We start from the raw sequence: 20,830 nt of genomic DNA, 5'->3' as shown, positions 1-20,830 counted from the left end.
TTCTTTTTTTTTTTTTTTTTAAGTTTTTTAATGCATTTTATTTAAATTTTTTTAGGGTTTTTTTTTTTGTTTTTTTTTGATATTTTGATTTTTTGAGGATTTTTTTTTTTATTTTTTTAGTTTTATTATACTTTTATTTGTTATTTTGAGTTTTGGGGGGTTTCTTACTTTATTATTATTATTATTTTTTTAAACTGTGTCCCCTCTCTCTGTCTCTGCTGCTTCAGACTCATTCTGGTCTTAAATGTTCGTATTAACCCTCTACATGATCCTGGGCTTTTTATTTCACTATTTTATCCATAAATCAAGATATGAACATTAATAACAAACTCATCAGTATTAACACATTTTTAGTTGAAATCATATCCATAAACACAAACTTATGGTCTGAAACGTGCCCCGTCTCCTCAAATCTTCGTGACGTCGCCGTTTATTTGGGTTCTTTCGTTCACCTTGGGTCAGACCCCAGTGATCCATCATCAGCGCCCGGCAGCCTCGCCCCTATCCCGCATCAATCAAGACGTTATAAAAGGAAACTAAAGACTCCAACCGGCGCAGAAACACAACACGACCACCTGATACGGAAACGCTCGGGTGTGCGTTCAAAACAGGTGCGTTATTCACGACAGTTAATCAATCGTTTGCGTTCACGTCCCGTATGAAATATCAGAACTTCTGCGTTTATATTCGTTCAATATTCCGTCGCTTATTGAGCCGTCGATCGATTATGTCATTAACCACACGCGTGATATTCCGCCGCCTTCACGTTCCTCTCGCTCATAAGAGTCAAATCAATACAACAGCGTTTATAGAAATAATGGAGGATCTGCCACAATAACACAATCTGACACACAGAATAACACGACATGCTTTTGTCCAGTGTGTGAACGTGCATTGTGTCGTGCGTCCTGATTGGCTGTTGGACTGTAGACCATTGTCCATCAGTCTCCTCCGTGCCGTGTCTCCTGTCCAGTACAGAATGTGTTCAGACAAATTTACATAAACGTTGGATCTCAGTGTGACTCTGAAGTGCTGTACGTTTGCGATTTGTTTTCTCCCCGACAAAACCCACAATGTCGATGAAACGTTCTGCACCGACAAAGACGCCTACGAAGGGTTGAACTTTGAGAGAGTTTAAACGAGAGAGAAATGTGAGAAAATGTTAACGCCTGTGTGAGAAAAGTGTATAAAGTGTGTGGTGAGGGGTTTGACAGACAAAAACAGAGAGAATAATGTAAAAAATAAAGCTGATACTTCACAGATTTTGCCTGTTGCGGGTTATTTTTAGAATGTGACCCCCGCGATAAACGACTGTGGAGGAATAAAAACCCCAGGATCATGTAGAGGGTTAATACGAACATTTAAGACCAAAATGACAAGTCTGACAGCAGCAGAGACAGAGAGAGGAGACAGTTTATCAAAAAATAAAAAATAAACTAAAAAAACACAAAAAAAACTTTTTTAAAAATCTAAATAAACTCAAAATAACAAAAAAACTAAAATAAAAAAACAAACAAACATAAAATAACAAATAAATAAATAAATCTAAGCTCAAAATAACAAAAAAATAATAATACAAAAATAACTCAAAATAACAAAAAAAAAAAAAGAACCCCTGGATCATGTAGAGGGTTAACACAAACATTGAAGACCAAAATGAGTCTGACAGCAGCAGGTACAGAGAGAGGACACAGTTTTTCAATAGAAAGTGAATTGGAGCCAGAGTTGATGGAGCAGGAAGTGCACCTATGCTCACTTCCTGTTTGAACACAACGGCTAGCAGGTTAGCTATGTCCATTTATATAAACAGTCTATGATCTTTACAGACAAATATTGCAAAAAAAAAAAAAAAACGATAATATTGAAACTACTTTACGCCAGTTAATCCCAGAAAACCAGTTTTTTAATATTTTCTATCGTTAAAAGACACGAGCGGCGACAAATAAACGTCTGAGCGAACCAAAAATTAGCCATAAAAATGATGTTTTCTACCTTCTGCACCTCGAATCTCAGCGTGTTACATAAAAATGGCAAAGAAAAAGTGATAAATTATAAAATACGTAGTCCCAAATACGGCTTTAATGACCTCACAATAGTAAAAAAAAAAAAAAAAAAGAGTTGTTGCAGAGAAGTTGGACACGCACGTACGCAGCGTTTAGACAGACGCACGTACGGGGGCGGGGCCTCGTGCGTCTGTGGGTCCTGCTCTGATCTGGACACACAGATAAAAGTGGGCAGTCATTTTGGGAGCATTAGTGGACCTTTGGTTGGGGCTCTGTCGGCGCTCTGATAAAGACTCGACACTTAAAACAACATCCTGTCCTCCCCCCGGCCCCCGACCGCCGGGCCCCTCCCCCCCCGACCGCCGGACCCCTCCCCCCCCCCCCCGACCGCCGGACCCAGCTCCACACCTCAGCCTCTTTATTTCTGCCATTCTTCTGCATCAGAGCCAATAAATACAGAGATAGAGAGAAACAGAGAGAGAAACTGAGAGAGAGAGAAGGAGAGAGACAGAGAGAGAGAGATACAAAGAGAGAGAGAGACACAGACAGGGAGAGAGAGAGAGAGAGAGAGAGAGAGAGAGAAACACACAAAGAGAGAGAGAGACAGACAGGGAGAGAGACACAGACAGGGAGAGAGAGAGAGAGAGAGACACACAAAGAGAGAGAGACACAGACAGGAAGAGAGAGAGAGAGAGAGAGAGAAACACACAAAGAGAGAGAGAGACAGACAGGGAGAGAGACATAGACAGGGAGAGAGAGAGAGACAAAGAGAGAGAGACACAGACAGGAAGAGAGAGAGAGAGAGAGAAACACACAGAGAGAGAGACACAGACAGGAAGGGAGAGAGAGAAACACACAAAGAGAGAGAGAGACAGACAGGGAGAGAGACATAGACAGGGAGAGAGAGAGAGAGAGAGAGACAAAGAGAGAGAGACACAGACAGGAAGAGAGAGAGAGAGAGAAACACACAGAGAGAGAGACACAGACAGGAAGGGAGAGAGAGAAACACACAAAGAGAGAGAGACACAGACATAGAGAGAGACAGAGAGAGAGACAGAGAGAAACACACAAAGAGAGAGACCCAGACAGAGAGAGGGAGAGAAAAACACTCAAAGAGAGAGAGACACAGACATAGAGAGAGACACAGAGAGAGAGAGAGAGAGAGAGAGAGACACACACGCACACACACAGAGACACACAGAGAGAGGCTGTCCCTGTGGACATGTCGTCCACAGCTGGACATGGACTGAAGCTCCAGAAATGAAAGTTTCTATTGACTTGAGTGATGTGAGATTATCAGGTGTCGTCATAATGTGACCTGTGAACACACTGAGCCAACGCCGAACAAGAGGCAGAGCGCCCACAGAACGCCCGCAGAGGACCCGCAGAGCGCCCGCAGAGCGCCCGCAGAGCGCCCGCAGAGCGCCCGCAGAGGACCCGCAGAGCACCCGCAGAACGAGCCGAGCGGCCAACAGCGATGAAATGTATTGATCTGTGTTAAATAGAAGTGCATCGATCGGGGCTGATCTCCGGGGGCAACGAGCGAAGGAGGACCCCAGGTCACATGACTCGGACCCACCGGACGATACCACAACACTCTCTCTGTTTAGGTGTTTGAGATTCAACAAAAAGAGTCACTAATGGAATAAACTGTTGGCTAATGCTAATGCTAATGCTAATGCTAACTAGCTTGTGACTGTGATGTCATGTGAGACGGGCGAGTTTAACTGATCAGATCAGACTGTGGCTCAGGTAAAACAAAACAGAGATGAGACTAAAGTCTGAGTCAGCAGCGTTTCAGACAGAGCAGTGCTGCCAGTTAGCATCACAGCGTCAGAGAATGTGGATGACATCAGCTGCAAGAGAGAGACACAGAGAGAGAAAGAGAGAGGGAGAGAGACAGACAGAGCGACAGAGAGAGAGAGAAAGAGAGAAAGACAAAGAGAGAGCGAGAGAGAGAAAGAAAGAGAGAGATACAGACAGAGAGAGACAGAGAAAGAGACAGAGAGAGACACACACAAATAGAGAGGAGACAGAGAGAGAGAGAGAGAAAGACAGACACACACAAATAGGGAGAGACAGAGAGAGAGTGAGAGAAAGAGAGACACACAGAGAGAAAGAGACAGAGAAAGAAAGACAAAGAGAGAAAAAGAGACAGAGCAAGAAGGACAGACACAGAGAGAGAGAGTGAGGGAGAGAGACACACACAGAGAAAGAGAGGGAAAGAGATACACACAGAGAGAGAGAAAGACAGGGAGAGAGAGATACAGGAAAGAGAGAGACATCTGAAATAAAAGTGTTGAGCCTGTGATCAGTCTGAGCTCATGATCCAGTTTAAGAGTTTGATTTTACACAAAAAAGTGAGAGTGACTCACTGAAAAACTGCTGGATAACGCTAATGCTAATGCTAACGCTAATGCTAATGCTAACGCTAATGCTAACGCTAGCTTATGACTGTAAGGTTATTTGAGAGGGACTTGTTTAGCAGCACATATCAGCTCACCTGTTCTAGTTCACCTAAGTCAGTTGTTTGTGTTCAGATTAAAGTCTAAGTCGAGTAGCGGCGCGTCAGACAGAGCAGTGCTTCCTGTTAGCATCACACCTCCAGAGAATGACATCAGCTGCACAGAATCAACAGACACGAGCAGAGAGAGAGAGAAAGTGAACGGATGCCACCCTGAACCCAGCGAGGGTCACACGCTCGGACACACCGCACGCCGCCGCCCCGCGCTCGCCCCGCGCTCGCCCCGCGCTCGCCCCACGCTTGCCCCGGTGCAACAAAAACACAACCATGAGTGGGATTTCTTTTTGTCCGACACAAAAGCCTCACTCTGGAACAATAGCTCGTGTTTACGGTTTGAGTGTTTGTGGCCAAAACAAACACTTCTCACTCGACAAAAGCACCGACGCCCACACGGCTCCAAACTCGACTCCATCCTCTGCCTCTTCACACACTCCACCGACCGAAGCAGCGGTTTAGAGTGGTGCTTCACAACCGCTCGCCATCACAACACGACACACACACACACTGACCACACACACACACTGACCACACACACACACACACACCGCACACACACACACACCACACACACACACCTCACTCCTGCATCTGTTGTTTTTGGTTGGTGTAAATACAGGAGTCAGTGTTAGAAAAGTGATTACAGCTCCACCGCCGCCGCCGCTCTGTCCTCGTCCACGGCGCTCGTTAAGAGACGAACGCGCCAGACGCCATCGGTAAATAAGCACAAAATATGTCACGACTTTAACGTCGTTTAAACTTTTCAGATTTGCATAAGAATAAAATGAGGAGAATTTTGAATTTTGTTTTGATTAAGTGAAACGCTCACGTTTTCAGGACTAAACCAGAACTGAACCAGAACTAAACCAGGACTTAACCAGAACTAAACCAGGACTAAACCAGGACTAAACCAGAACTGAACCAGAACTGAACCAAGACTAAACCAGGACTAAACCAGGACTAAACCAGGACTGAACCAGGACTAAACCAGGACTAAACCAGGACTAAACCAGGTCTAAACCAGGTCTAAACCAGGTCTAAACCAGGACTTAACCAGGACTAAACCAGGTCTAAGCCAAGACTAAACCAGGTCTAAACCAGGACTAAACCAGGTCTAAACCAGGTCTAAACCGGGACTAAACCAGGACTAAACCAGAACTAAACCCGGACTAAACCAGAACTAAACCCGGACTAAACCAGAACTAAACCCGGACTAAACCAGGTCTAAACCTGGACTAAACCAGAACTAAACCAGGACTAAACCAGAAATAAACCTGGACTGAACCGGGACTAAACCGGGACTGAACCGGGACTAAACCGGGACTAAATCGGGACTAAACCGGGACTAAATCAGGACTAAACCAGGACTAAACCAGGACTAAACCGGGTCTAAACCAGGACTAAACCAGGACTAAACCAGGTCTAAACCAGGACGAAACCAGGACTTAACCAGGACTAAACCAGGTCTAAGCCAGGACTAAACCAGGACTAAACCAGGTCTAAACCAGGACTAAACCAGGACTAAACCAGGTCTAAACCAGGACTAAACCAGGTCTAAACCAGGACTTAACCAGGACTTAACCAGGACTTAACCAGGACTAAACCAGGACTAAACCAGGTCTAAGCCAGGACTAAACCAGGACTAAACCAGGTCTAAACCAGGACTTAACCAGGACTAAACCAGGTCTAAGCCAGGACTAAACCAGGTCTAAACCAGGACTAAACCAGGACTAAACCAGGTCTAAGCCAAGACTAAACCAGGTCTAATTCAGGTCTAAACCAGGTCTAAACCAGGACTAAACCAGGACTAAACCAGGTCTAAGCCAGGACTAAACCAGGACTAAACCAGGTCTAAACCAGGACTTAACCAGGACTTAACCAGGACTAAACCAGGACTAAACCAGGTCTAAGCCAGGACTAAACCAGGTCTAAGCCAGGACTAAACCAGGACTAAACCAGGACTAAACCAGGTCTAAACCAGGACTTAACCAGGACTAAACCAGGACTAAACCAGGACTAAACCAGGTCTAAGCCAGGACTAAACCAGGTCTAAACCAGGACTAAACCAGGACTAAACCAGGTCTAAACCAGGACTTAACCAGGACTAAACCAGGACTAAACCAGGTCTAAGCCAAGACTAAACCGGGTCTAAACCGGGACTAAACCGGGACTAAACCAGGACTAAACCAGGACTAAACCAGGACTAAACCGGGTCTAAACCAGGACTAAACCAGGACTAAACCAGGACTAAACCAGGACTAAACCGGGTCTAAACCAGGACTAAACCAGGTCTAAACCAGGACGAAACCAGGACTTAACCAGGACTAAACCAGGTCTAAGCCAGGACTAAACCAGGACTAAACCAGGTCTAAACCAGGACTAAACCAGGACTAAACCAGGTCTAAACCAGGACTTAACCAGGACTAAACCAGGTCTAAGCCAGGACTAAACCAGGTCTAAACCAGGACTTAACCAGGACTTAACCAGGACTAAACCAGGACTAAACCAGGTCTAAGCCAGGACTAAACCAGGTCTAAGCCAGGACTAAACCAGGACTAAACCAGGTCTAAACCAGGTCTAAGCCAGGACTAAACCAGGACTAAACCAGGACGAAACCAGGACTTAACAGGACTAAACCAGGACTAAACAAGGTCTAAGCCAGGACTAAACCAGGACTAAACCAGGTCTAAACCAGGACTAAACCAGGACTAAACCAGGACTAAACCAGGTCTAAACCAGGACTTAACCAGGACTAAACCAGGACTAAACCAGGTCTAAGCCAGGACTAAACCAGGTCTAAACCAGGACTAAACCAGGACTAAACCAGGTCTAAACCAGGACTTAACCAGGACTTAACCAGGACTAAACCAGGACTAAACCAGGTCTAAACCGGGTCTAAACCGGGACTAAACCGGGACTAAACCAGGACTAAACCAGGACTAAACCAGGACTAAACCAGGACTAAACCAGGTCTAAGCCAGGACTAAACCAGGTCTAAGCCAGGACTAAACCAGGACTAAACCAGGTCTAAACCAGGTCTAAGCCAGGACTAAACCAGGACTAAACCAGGACGAAACCAGGACTTAACAGGACTAAACCAGGACTAAACAAGGTCTAAGCCAGGACTAAACCAGGACTAAACCAGGTCTAAACCAGGACTAAACCAGGACTAAACCAGGACTAAACCAGGTCTAAACCAGGACTTAACCAGGACTAAACCAGGACTAAACCAGGTCTAAGCCAGGACTAAACCAGGTCTAAACCAGGACTAAACCAGGACTAAACCAGGTCTAAACCAGGACTTAACCAGGACTTAACCAGGACTAAACCAGGACTAAACCAGGTCTAAACCGGGTCTAAACCGGGACTAAACCGGGACTAAACCAGGACTAAACCAGGACTAAACCAGGACTAAACCAGGACTAAACCAGGTCTAAGCCAGGGCTAAACACAGGACAGTTCTGTTTATCTGTGCATGAGACTAAAAGGGGGTTTATTCTGCACTTTTGTTACTTTTATGCTGATCATTTATGTTTTGATTTGTCGTATTATGATTTTAACATCTATAAAACACTTTGAATCACTTTTTACACAAATTACACTGAACAAATAAACTTTCCTTTACCTTTTTGCACCTTAATCAACAAACAAACAAACAAACACAAGCACAAACAGAAGAAGAGACGAAGAGAAATGGAATGATCATGATTCTACCTGCGCTACCTCGGACAAACAGAACCAGGACCATTCCACTCTAAACCAGGACTAAACCAAGACTAAACCAGGACTAAACCAGGACTAAGCCAGGACTAAACCTGGAATAAACCAGGTCTAAACCAGGACTAAACCAGGACTAAACATGGTCTAAACACAGGACAGTTCTGTTTAGCTGCATATGACTAAAAGGGGGTTTATTCTGCACTTTTGTTACTTTTATGCTGATTATTTATGTTTTGATTTGTCGTATTGTGATTTTAACATCTTTTTCATTCTATAAAACACTTTGTCCAGTGTAATTTGTGTAAAAAGTGACTGAAATAAACTTTCCTTTACCTTTTTTGCACCTTAATTAACAAACAAACAAACAAACACAAGCACAAACAGAAGAAGAGACGAAGAGAAGTGGAATGATCATGATTCTACCTGCGCTACTTCGGACACACAAGTCACACAAACAGAACCAGGACCATTCCACTCCTCTTCCTCTTTCTCTTTCTTCATCAACACCTTCCTCAGAGTGTCACCTCGCGCACGTACCAGTCCGGACGCGAAAAACACCGCCAGCAGCGCGAGGCAGGTTCCCATGACGATGAGCAGCAGGAACACGATGAGCGGATGCTGCTGGCTCATCCTGTAGTAGGACTCGTACAGCCAGTCCTGGGGCTTGTGGGGCTCCGGGCACACGTCCCCCGGCTGGAACCCCGCCTGGAACCCGTCTGCGGCGCTGTCGGGCCCCTCCACCACCGCCACTACCGCCACCGCCGCGCCCTCGCCTCCTCCTCCGCCTCCTCCATCGCTCCTCTCCAGCAGGTACCGACCGCGCGTCCACAGAGCCTCCTGCCACATGTGGAGCTGCCAGCGTGCTCAAGACACAGGAACACAGGCGCTGAGAAAGAAGAACGCTCCTCTCCTCCTCCTCCTCTTCCTCCTCTTCCTCCCTTTCCCCCGTTTCTTCTCGTTAAATAAAAGTTTCTCAGCCTTTTACGCATGAATGAAACGGAGCCAACTTTTCACGGATGGATTTGTCTCCTCGCATCCCGCCCCCCGCGCCTCCAATTCGGACACAACTTAATCCTCTTTCCCTCTTTTTATTCCCTTCTTCCTCTTTCCTTCCCGCGTACGCAAAAGATCCGCTCGTTCCTGAGAGACAGAAGCCGCAGAAAAGAGTCGGTCCGAGCCGCGGGAGGAGCAGCGGAGGACGCGTGCCGGAGCGCACAGGAGCGGATGAAGACTGAAAGAGAAACAAGAGAGAAGAGAGAGGGAGAGAGGGAGAGAGGGAGGCGCAGGGAGCAGGGGGTGTGGAGCGGGGTGTCAGCCAGAGCTTGTGCTGTGAGCCGCCGCGGGGGAAATGTCAAAGAGAATCGTTCAGAATCGTTCAGATCGTCAGACGCGCCACAGCGGTCCCGGGATTCTCCAGTGTTTCTCTTTTTTTTTTCTTTTTCTTTTTTTTTCAGTGTTTCTTGCTCAGTTTCAAGTGTAAAACTGTGTGTGTGTCTATTTTTAGAATGTGAACAAGTCAAAATGTGGAGTTTTTGCAGCTGACGTCACCAGTTCTCTGAGGGGTGGTGCTAACTGTAGGCACTGCTGCGTCTGAGGGTTTTTGTTCGACTTTAATCTGAGTTTTGTTTTAGCAAAATCTGAGCGTAAAGACACGATTTAAGTGAAACTACAAGGAGCGAGCGGATTTGTGCTGTTAAATAAAGTCTCTGACGCGTAATATTACAGTCACGAGCTAGCATTAGCATTAGCATTAGCATTAGCATTAGCATTAGCATTAGCCCACAGTTTTTCAGTCCCTCTTATGTTTTTGTGTAAAATCAAACTCTTAAACTGGACCACAGGAAAATGAAAATGTGCTGTTTAAATCCATTTTGTTTCTTTTTATCTTGAGTTTTCAGACAATCTTGAAACTTTTTTGACTCTTTTTGCGCGTTGTGTCTCCACGGTAACTGCTGAACATTCCACCATACACACACATGCAGAGCAGCCCCAGTGTGACGTCGACTCTTGTCAGCTCTGAGTCTGATCGTACGTGATATGAAACATGAGTGAAGTAATGAAGTTAAAGGTGCACTGTGTAACATTTTCATGCTCTGGGGTCCACTACCTGCTTGTCACCATGGAAATGTTATCGCTTTACCTAGAATGTCCCACAGGATGGCATTAAACTTATCCAACTGTCATTTATTCAGTTAAATGTGTTTTTATTGACTCGAAAAACATGCATCGTTACTGTGAGCGGCGTCACCTCTCCACAGATCTGAGCTGTAACTTGGCCTTGTGGTGTCACCTGCGTGTCTCCATGGAAACAGATATTTAATGCCCTACTGTGGGACTTTCCAGGCAAAGCAACAACACGTTTCCTCGTCACAAACAGACCTGGAGTTGTGTTTTTGTTTGTTTCACTCACACATGTTTAACACACAAACCTGCAGATTTAGGCTGAGAAAACGCTCTGTTCCACCTTGTGATGTCATCGTGTGGTGATACAGGAAGTGCTCCGCTGTGTTTTTAAACTCCACACACATTAGGTGCACAGTACATTGGATGCATTGACCATTTCTCTTATCCAGACTGCACCATTTTCGTTCCGTTTCTGCTGTTTTTCTGCTTTGGTTCATTCTCCTTTTACCCCAAATGACTGAGTTGCTGTTTTGCCTAAACTTAACCAACACGGTGTAATTAAACAGCCACATTTGCAAAGTACAAGTGAAATAAAATGATGTTCCTCCGTCTCAGTGAGTTGTGAAAAACAGTGTGAAACTTTGTGCAACCTTCAATAAAAGGAACTCATTTGGACATTTACATAATCGGAGCAGAGAGCTGGCAACAGAGGAAGTCCTGGATGTGTGCGTTTAAGCTGAGAGACGCGCCGTGTGTGTGTGCGTCTAAGTGATACTACGCCGTGACATAACGCTGGAGGGTCCTACATGCACCTCTATGGCAGAATGTACAGGAGTTACCGTGGCGACGCAATGCACACGTTAGCAAACAGTGACAAAAAAGCTTAAAGATCATCTGAGAAAATACAAAATGGAGTCAAAGAGCACGTTTTCAGGAGCCGTTCCAGGTCTGAAATGATGTAAATGATTCTACTGAAGTTTAAAAACGCAGCGGAGCACTTCCTGTATCACCACATGATGACATCACAAGGTGGAACACAGTGTTTTCTCACCCTAAATTAAACATTAAACGTGTGTGAATGAAACAAAAACACAACTCCAGGTCTGTTTGTGATGAGGAAACATGTTGTTGCTTTGCCTGGAAAGTCCCACAGTAGGGCTTTAAACATCTGTTTCCATGGAGACAGGCAGGTGGCACCACAAGGCCAAGTTACAGCTCGGATCTGTGGGGAGGTGACGCCGCTCACAGTAACGATGCATGTTTTTCGAGTCAATAAAAACACATTTAACTGCATAAATGACAGTTGGATAAGTTTAATGCCATCCTGTGGGACATTCTGGGTAAAGCGATAACATTTCCATGGTGACAAGCAGGTAGTGGACCCCAGAGCATGAAAATGTTACACAGTGCACCTTTAACTTCATTGCTTCACTCATGTTTCATATCACGTACGATCAGACTCAGAGCTGACAAGAGTCGACGTCACACTGGGGCTGCTCTGCATGTGTGTGTATGGTGGAATGTTCAGCAGTTTCCATGGAGATGCTCTGCGCACAAAAAGAGTCAAAAAAGTTTTAAGATGATCTGAAAACTCAAGAAAAAACACAAAATGGATTTAAACTGCACATTTTCAGGAGCCTGTGATCAGGTTCAGTTTAAGAGTTTGAGAGCAACGGAAAAACTGTGGGCTAATGCTAATGCTAATGCTAATGCTAATGCTAATGCTAATACTAGCTAGCTTGTGACTGTGATGTTGTGAGAGGGAGTTCCAGCTAAGTCGGGTCTTTATGGTCAGATTGTGTTAAAACAAAACTCGGGTTAAAGTCGAACATGAGTAACAGAAGTTCAGACAGAGCAGTGCCTTCAGTTAGCATCACACCACCAGAGAATGTGGATGACATCAGCAGAAAAGTATCAAAAGACACCAGCAGAGAGAGAGAGAACACGAGAGAAAGAGAGAGATAAATACAGAGAGAGATAAAAAGAGAAAGAGCAAAAGTCAGAAAGAGAGAAAATGATAAAGAGAGAAAAAGTGAGAAAGAAACAGAGAGAGAGAAAGATGGATAAAAAGAGAAAGAGAGAAAGAGAAAATGAGAAAGAGAGAGCAAAAGAGAGAAAAAGTGAGAGAAGGAAACAGAGAGAGAGAAAGAGAGATCAAAAGAGAAAGAGCAAAAGACAGAAAGAGAGAGCAAAAGAGAGAAAATGTGAGAGAAAGAAACAGAGAGAGAGAAAGATAGATAAAAAGAGAAAGAGAGAGAGAAAAAACGAGAAGAGAGAGAAAGAGAGAGTTGAAATTAGCCTGTGCTCAGTCTGAGTTCATGATCCTGTTTAGGAATTTGATTTTCAACAAAAAGGTGAGACTCACTGCAAAACTGTTGGCTAATGCTAATGCTAATGCTAATGCCAATGCTAATACTAGCTAGCATTAACTAGCCATGTTATTTGAGAGGGACTTGTTTAGCAGCACATATCAGCTCACCTGTTCTAGTTCAGCTAAATCAGTTCTTTCTGGTCAGATTAAAGTCTAAGTCGAGTAGCGGCGCGTCAGACAGAGCAGTGCTTCCTGTTAGCATCACACCTCCAGAGAATGACATCAGCTGCACAGAATCAACAGACACGAGCAGAGAGAGAGAGAGAAAGCGTTGAACTGAGGAAAAACAGCCCAGCGTGCAGATGCCACCCTGAACCCAGAGAGGAGATGAAAACATGACACACGGAAGAGAAGGATGAGGAAGAGGAAGAAGAAGAAGAAGAGGAGGAGGAAGAGGCTCAGGAGACATGAAGCCAGTGGGCGGAAAAAGAAGTGTCTGGGTTCAAACGCAAAGAAGACGAGAAGATAATGAGTGAGAGTGTGAGAGTGACAGGCCGTCGAGAAGAAGCAGCATATGTGAGAAGCAAATAGGCCACAGAGGAAAAATAACAGCTCGATTCTGAGACCTGTCATGATCATTACAATATCGAACGGGCGGGGGATATATCGAAAAATCTACCATATCAGAGCTGTTGTGAATATCGAGTTTATCCTCTGTAATTAAAGGTTCACATTACACTGTTTAACTCATCACAAACAGCCCCGGAGTTGTTGTTTTTTTGTTGTTTCGTTCACACGTTTAACACACAAACCTGCACATTTAGGCTGAGTTCTTCTCTCAAACGCTCTGTTCCACCTTGTGATGTCATCAAGTGATAATACAGGAAGTGCTCCACTGCGTTTAAACTCCATACAGCTTCACTGCAATCGTTCGGATGATTTCAGACCTGGAATTGCCGATCGCTCCTGAACTAAAAGGTAAAAGTTAGCAGTTAGCTTGAAAAAACGACCACTTGATGACATCACGAGGTGGAACAGAGCGTTTTGAGCTTTCGAGATGTAGACAGGCTAATAAAAAATGAAACAAAACACAACTCCAGGTCTGTTTTTGAGTAAGTGACGGCTCCCGAACGAGGGTATAACCTGCTGTTTCTCTATTTTTGAGGTTAATTTTTCGGTTTGTTCACGTTTTGCGTAAGAACTCGCCACGACTTCCTGTATATTTGTACTGTTCTTCAATTTTTTTTCCCACAAACTGACACTTGAATGATGTAAGACTCTTTGCAAGTGGTGCTAAAGCCAAACAAAGTAAGAAAATAACACGAAAAACACTTTAAACTTACACAATAATGTTTGAACTGATAATGGTTCAATAATTAACATTTATTAAAGACACTAGATCTCACTACTGAAGAGATGCTGCTGTTTATTTATTTTAAGTTAAATTTTTACAAGATATTTCACTTAGATCAGGGGTGTTTAAGCTTTTTTCACCAAGGGCCACACACTGAAACATATCTGAAGCGGACCAGTGTCAAAACAGCGAGTCAAACGGTACATTTAACCCGCTTTTGACAGAGCCGTTGTACCTTTAATACGACTCGGAACATTATTTTTTACATCTATGTCACAAGGAAATGTGATTTTATTCAGGTTATAGATGTAGAATCTCTTCAATTTGTAGTAAAAAAAATACTTCCTGATCAATTGGGCCAGTTTAGCAGTTTAAAAGGAGGCATGAGGGCCAACAAAAATTGGTCTGAGGGCCGCATTTGGCCCCAGAACCGTAGTTTGGACAGTCCTGATTTAGATGAAGGTTAAATGGATCTGTTGTCCCCCGTCCACCAGCGTGTTAGGGGGCCTTGATCCTATTCATTTACATTACAGGGGGGCCCACGTGAGGTTTCTTGCCCCGGGCCCTGGAATTTCTGCCGACGGGCCTGGCTGGGATCTATTTTTTTTCTGTTTTTAGTAGTTTCAGTACGTTTGCAATTTGTTTTCTCCCTGACAAAACCCACAATGTCGATGAAACGTTCTGCACCGACAAAGACGCCGACGAAGGTTTGAACTTTGAGAGAGTTTAACCCTGGAGAAACAAGAACACTTTTCATTTTTGGAAAATTATGAACAATGCATTAAATTACTGCTATAACTTCACTAAAATATCCACTTTTTATTTTATTTTTTACTTTGATTACCTAATTTAGGATCAGGGCTAAATCTATCACTAATTTATTCAAAAATAATATAAAACGTACTTCTTGGTTTACAGAGAAGACAATTTTGTTTGGGTAGTTTGGTTTTCCAGCTCAACAAAACCACATGTGGTCATCCATCTTGTCACTGTGGCTCATTTTAGTTCAATATTCATCCACTAGGTGTCGCTATGCAGGGGTCAGAAGTGGCACGCTGGGCTTTTGAAGTAAAATTTGACACATTTTTTGTTTGTTGATTTTGGGTAGTTAAACAAGAGAGAAATGTGAGAAAATGTTAACGCATGTGTGAGAAAAGTGTATAAAGTGTGTGGTGAGGGGTTTTACAGCAAAAAACAGAGAATTATCGCAAAATAAAGCTGATACTTTGCGGATTTCGACTATTGCGGGTTATTTTTAGAACGTGACCCCCGCGATAAACCAGGGACCAATGTACTTCTCTCAAGCTGAAACTGTTGAACTTTAAAACCCTGTAAAATCAAGAAACATATAGTACTTTGGGTTAGTTTTGCGACTGTTTCGTTTTGATCTTTTGTGTCTTTTGCACTTTTGTTATTTTAGTTTGCTCATAATTAATTTACCTTTTTCCAACGATAGTCGTGTTACTTCCTTTCTACTCTAGTAACCCCATCACCAGTATTTTACTTTAGCAATGCGTCACACTTGAAAATGTATTACCTCGACGGTCCTAATGGCTCCTCTGTTGCTCCGAGCCTCCGTCTTCTCCCCGTCCGGGCTTGAGCCGTTCCTCCATGCGTGTCCTCGCTCGTCCACGGTCCGTGCGATGCTTTGTGGAGTGTAAAAACGGAAGCTCAACGTGCCGAATCCACATAGTTTCCACATCGGTATGCAAACCAGACACGGAGAGCACTGGGAAAACGCAAAAGTCAAGGTATTTAGTCAAGTTAAAGTCATTTTCGTGCTGATAAAAGTATTTAAGCAGCTAAAAGTGAGATTTGAAGACGAGGAAAAGAACAAATTTAAAATATGTGTGAATGAACCCCCCGAAAACTCCAAAATATAAACACTTTTGGTTAATGTTTAGTAAATGGACACTGGGAATTCTGAGCGTGAGTGTCATAGCAACCAAAGAGCCAATCAGGAGCGAGGCTGTTGAAGGTAACGCCCCGTCGCTTAGCAACGCTGTCAATCAAACCTGTTGCTAACGCTACCAGGAGCAACATCGAGTAAAGAAGGCGCCGGATTTGTCTGTTATTAATGTTCATATCTCGATTTACAGACACAAAAGTGAAATAAAAAAACACAGGATCATGTAGAGGGTTAATACGAACATTTAAGACCAGAATGAGTCTGACAGGAGCAGATACAGAGAAAATAACAAAAAAAATAAATGAATAAAAAAAATCCAAATAAAGTCAAAATAAAATAACAAAAAAAAAACCACAAAATAAAAGAAACAACTTAAAATAACAAAAAAAGAAAAAAAAATCCAAATAACCTCAACAGAACTTAAAAAAGAGAAAAAAAACTCAAAATAAATAAAAAAAAAAAAAACTCAAAAAAAAAAAAATTTAAAATAACTAAAAAAAAAATAAAAAATAAAAGTAAACTCAGGATAACAGAAAAAAAATAAACCCCAGGATCATGTAGAGGGTTAATACGAACATTTAAGACCAAAATGACTCTGACAGGAGCAGATACAGAGAAAATAACAAAAAAATTAAAAATAAAACAAAAATCCAAATAAACTCAAAATAAAATAACAAAAAAATAAACACAAAATAACAAAAAGAAACTTAAAACAAAAAAAGAAAAAAGTCCAAATAAACTCAACAGAACTTAAGAGAAAAAAAAGTCAAAATAACAAACAAAAAAAACAACTCAAATAAAATAAAAAAAACAATTTAAAAGAAAAAAAAAAAAAGAAAAAAAGAAAAAAAATCTAAGTAAACTCAGAATAACAGAAAAAAAATTAACCCCAGCATCATGTAGAGGGTTAATACGAACATTTAAGATCAAAATGACGAGTCTGACAGCGAAAGTTTTTCAATAGAAAGTGAATTGGAGCCAGAGTCGATGGAGCTGAAGCCTATTTAACGGCCGTCTTCAGCTGCGTGGAGCAAAAACAGGAAGAACAATCAGGATGCGAGGAAGGTTAACGCGGTGAGGAGGAGCTCATCTCCGAGTGATGGTGATAACGAGGAGGTTAATTAAACCTACACGTGATGTTATCAGTATGCAGCCACATGAGCCGGACACAGCTAACGGCCGCTCATTCAACCACGAATGACACGAAAATGATTGGTTATGAGGATTAGATATTACAAATAGTTACGTCATTTCAAAATTTAAAAAAAAAAGTGAAATTAAACTTCTAATTTTTGGTACCAAACTCTATAAATGTTTTAATCGTGTTATCTTGTTTCTCGTCTTTTTTTTTAGCAGCTTTTAGCACAAACTATGTCAATTTTGACCGTTCCAAATCTAACTGCGTGCTGCCTGCGAGTTTTAGTAGTTGGTGACATCACACAGAACTGCCCCGATCACAGCCAGGTGTCTCTGATCACAAACACCTGGCTGCGGGGGCGGAGTTTAAAGTGCGGATACCTGTTAGACCAATCACACCGCTCCTTATACCTCCAGACCCTTAAGTCCTCCAGGCCCCGCCCAGTTTAGTAGCGCAATTTAAAACGTGGTTGGGGGCGGAGTTAGGTGTTTAGTCTCCTGTTAACTTACATTTTTACCCATGTTTGCAGTATATAACCTCCCTGCAGCTTAAAAAAGTAAAAATGAATAAATAAACTAACTAAATACACAAACACATACATAGATAAATAAATAAAATCATCATTATGTGTTTCTCCCCCCCAAAAAATGGAGAAAAATACGGTACTTTGACACAAATTCAGCACAAATACAAAAAAACAAATTAAAATAAACACCATAGTAACATATTTTAAAAACAATAATAATAAAAAACATCATAAATAAGCGTTTTGACCCTGTTTTCATTGTAAAAAGTGTAAGTAACGTCTTACCTGAGCCCCTGCACCGCCATGACGAGACTTTCAAATGTCAAAACTGGGACGATCGGTATGAATAAAAGTATGAAAAGAACAAGTAACATCGTCTATTCTCGACTCCATAGATTAATAATGAACATACTGTCCCAAATGTAAGAATAAAAAGTGGATAAATGGGAAAATAGTCAATGTGTAAGTCCAGTTTGTTATTTCTTAATCACATCGTTGTCATCGACTTCAGTTTATAAAATAAGTTCATGTACGAGAGCATTTTCAAGCACTTTTTTTTGTATTTTAGCAAAACAAATGACGATATGTGCCGTGTTTACTGCTGGCACGAATCAAATGGGTCAAAAATAGGAGCATCTGAGACATTTCTTGTATACAACTTGGACAAATCACTGGTTTGGGATAAATCTGCTGAGACAGGGCTGAAAACTGGGACTGTCCCAGGCAGGGGCGGCACCAGGGGGGGTCTGGAGGGGCACAAGCTCCTCCCCTAGAATGACCAACGCTCCCCCCCATAGCTCCCCCAAAGATTTTTACCCCATTTTTTGACTAAAAATGTTCAAACGACAACGAGAGAGTGCTCAAAATGAAACTACAATAACATAAAGACTTCGATATTAGCGTTTATAAATCACTACAAGGGACGAACGTGATTTTAATTAGTTAAAAACAGAGAAGCAAACCTGGTAGAGGCATTGTTAAAACGCTCTAAATTTACTTTTTAAACGAGCATCATAGACTGTATATATAAACGGACATAGCTAACCTGCTAGCCACCGCGTTTATAAACAGGAAGTGATCATGTTTGCACTTCGGCTCCAACGAATCTGGCTCTAATTCACTTTCTATTGAAAAACTCTCGCTGTCAGACTCGTCATTTTGGTCTTAAATGTTCGTATTAACCCTCTACATGATCCTGCGTTTTTTTATTTCGCTATTGTGTCTGTAAATTAAGATATAAACATTAATAACAGACAAATCAGGCGCCTTCTTTTCCCGAGGTCACTCCCGCTTGCGTTAGCAACAGGTTTGATTGTCAGCGTTGCAACAGCCTCGCTCCTGATTGGCTCTTTGGTTGCTACGATACTCGCGGTCAGAGTTCCTAATATGAAACTCGACTCCAAATTAGCTGCTATAACTGCTAGCCTCGATTAGCTTAATTTGGAGCCCGCATTTACGACCTTAAACCGAAAATATCTAGCTCCGCCCCTGGTCCCGGGTCACTAAGGACGTCCTATAAGCGACACTTGACCACGCCAAACCCGACCTAACCTGAGTTTACAGCCCAAACATTTATTTTAGTCTCAAAAAAAAAAAGAACAGGAAACACGGATTACAGGGGGAACCGCTAGCGCCAAAAGCCACCGCGCTCACACGTCTTTTTATAGCGCGAGTGTGTGTGGTATGTGGTAGACCCGATTTGCGCGTTGATTAATGACGCGACCTGGTTACGAGCCCGTCGGACGACCGTTTGAGCTCGACGGAACCACGGGGCGTAGGCGTTGATGGAGTAACGCTGCGGTAACCAGACCCCCGAGTGAAAAATTGTTTACCTCCTAATTGCTCGTGGAATCTAGAACGCCCCATAAGGAAGTGTTTTGGCCCGGGTGATTCTATTTAAAAACACATGAGTACCTGCCGTCCACCTGTGCAACCCACGGCAGGAGCTCAGGCAGTGACAGAATGAGAGCAAACACGGCCTTATAATCCGCTAATTCTGCATCAACACCCTCCTACGTCCAGAGGAGCCAACCACGTCAGGTACAGGACGAAGCGCACGGAGGGAGAACACACCGAGCTCATGTGAAAAGAGAACGTAAAGGAAATAAGACATGGTGTTAGTCCAAAAACTTCAACAAAATCGGAAATGTTAAGGAAACTAGATGTACCACGAACCAGGCTGAGGAAAAAAAACAAAACAAAACATTTAAAACGTCCTATATCTATCTCCAAAATAGACCAGGAGATGGTGGACCACCTTTAAGGACTTCAGTGGTCCAAAAATATGTAAATTACTGTGGAAGAGCGGAAGAAGTTGGGACTTGTGGCCAGAAAAGTCTCAAAATTAGATCACAACAGAACTATCGGTATTATCTAGAGGTGTCAGTTGGTATTATAGATATCTGCTCAATGTTTGTTTGAATATATCCAAGCCTGGGTTTACAGGAGGGTCTACAGAGGGTCTACAGGGTCTACTGAGGGTCTACTGAGGGTCTACAGGGTGTACTGAGGGTCTACTGAGGGTCTACAGGGTGTACTGAGGGTCTGAGGGTCTACAGGAGGGTCTACTGAGGGTTTACAGGAGGGTCTACAGGGTCTGAGGGTCTACTGAGGGTCTACTGAGGGTCTACTGAGGGTCTGAGGGTCTACTGAGGGTCTACAGGGTCTACTGAGGGTCTACGGAGGGTCTACTGAGGGTCTACTGAGGGTTTGAGGGTCTACTGAGGGTCTACAGAGGGTTTGAGGGTCTACTGAGGGTCTACAGGGTCTACAGGAGGGTCTACAGAGGGTTTGAGGGTCTACTGAGGGTCTACAGAGGGTCTACAGGAGGGTCTACAGGGTCTGAGGGTCTACAGGAGGGTCTACAGAGGGTCTACAGGAGGGTCTACAGGAGGGTCTAGAGGAGGATCTACAGGAGGAGTCTACAGGAGAGTCTCCAGGCTCTACTGGGTCTATGGGGTCTACAGAGTCTACTGGGTCTTACAGGTTCTACAGCAAAGCAAAACGGTCCATTGCAACCTCAGTTTAAAACTATTTGCAGCCTCATTTCAGGTTCCTAAAATAACGCCACCTAACGGAAGCGTGTCACCTTTTCACCCCTTTGAAACTCAAACGCCTCAGTCAGTTTTTGGTCTGAGCCTGGAGACGCCAAGCAAAAACTTCCAAGATCCCATGAGTTGGAAACTGTAAATAATTCCTGGTTTTTGCTCATTACTGAAGCTGAA

General features: G+C 43.2%; 1 protein-coding gene across 1 annotated transcript in view; it reads right to left on the bottom strand.

Annotated features, from left to right (window-relative positions):
- Positions 1-9,225, bottom strand: part of adcy2b (adenylate cyclase 2b (brain)) — a 110,988-nt gene extending 101,763 nt beyond the window's left edge. The window contains exon 1 of the mRNA XM_055225154.1: positions 8,782-9,225. Coding sequence (XP_055081129.1) covers positions 8,782-9,090 — 309 coding nt within the window. The 5' untranslated portion in view covers positions 9,091-9,225. The remainder of the gene's footprint in view (positions 1-8,781) is intronic.
- Between the last annotated feature and the right edge of the window lie 11,605 nt (positions 9,226-20,830).

Source organism: Periophthalmus magnuspinnatus, chromosome 11 (genome assembly GCF_009829125.3).
Source record: "Periophthalmus magnuspinnatus isolate fPerMag1 chromosome 11, fPerMag1.2.pri, whole genome shotgun sequence".
Taxonomy (NCBI): domain Eukaryota; kingdom Metazoa; phylum Chordata; class Actinopteri; order Gobiiformes; family Gobiidae; genus Periophthalmus; species Periophthalmus magnuspinnatus.
Note: the sequence above shows the minus strand (reverse complement) of the source record. Positions and strands in the feature narration are given on the sequence as shown.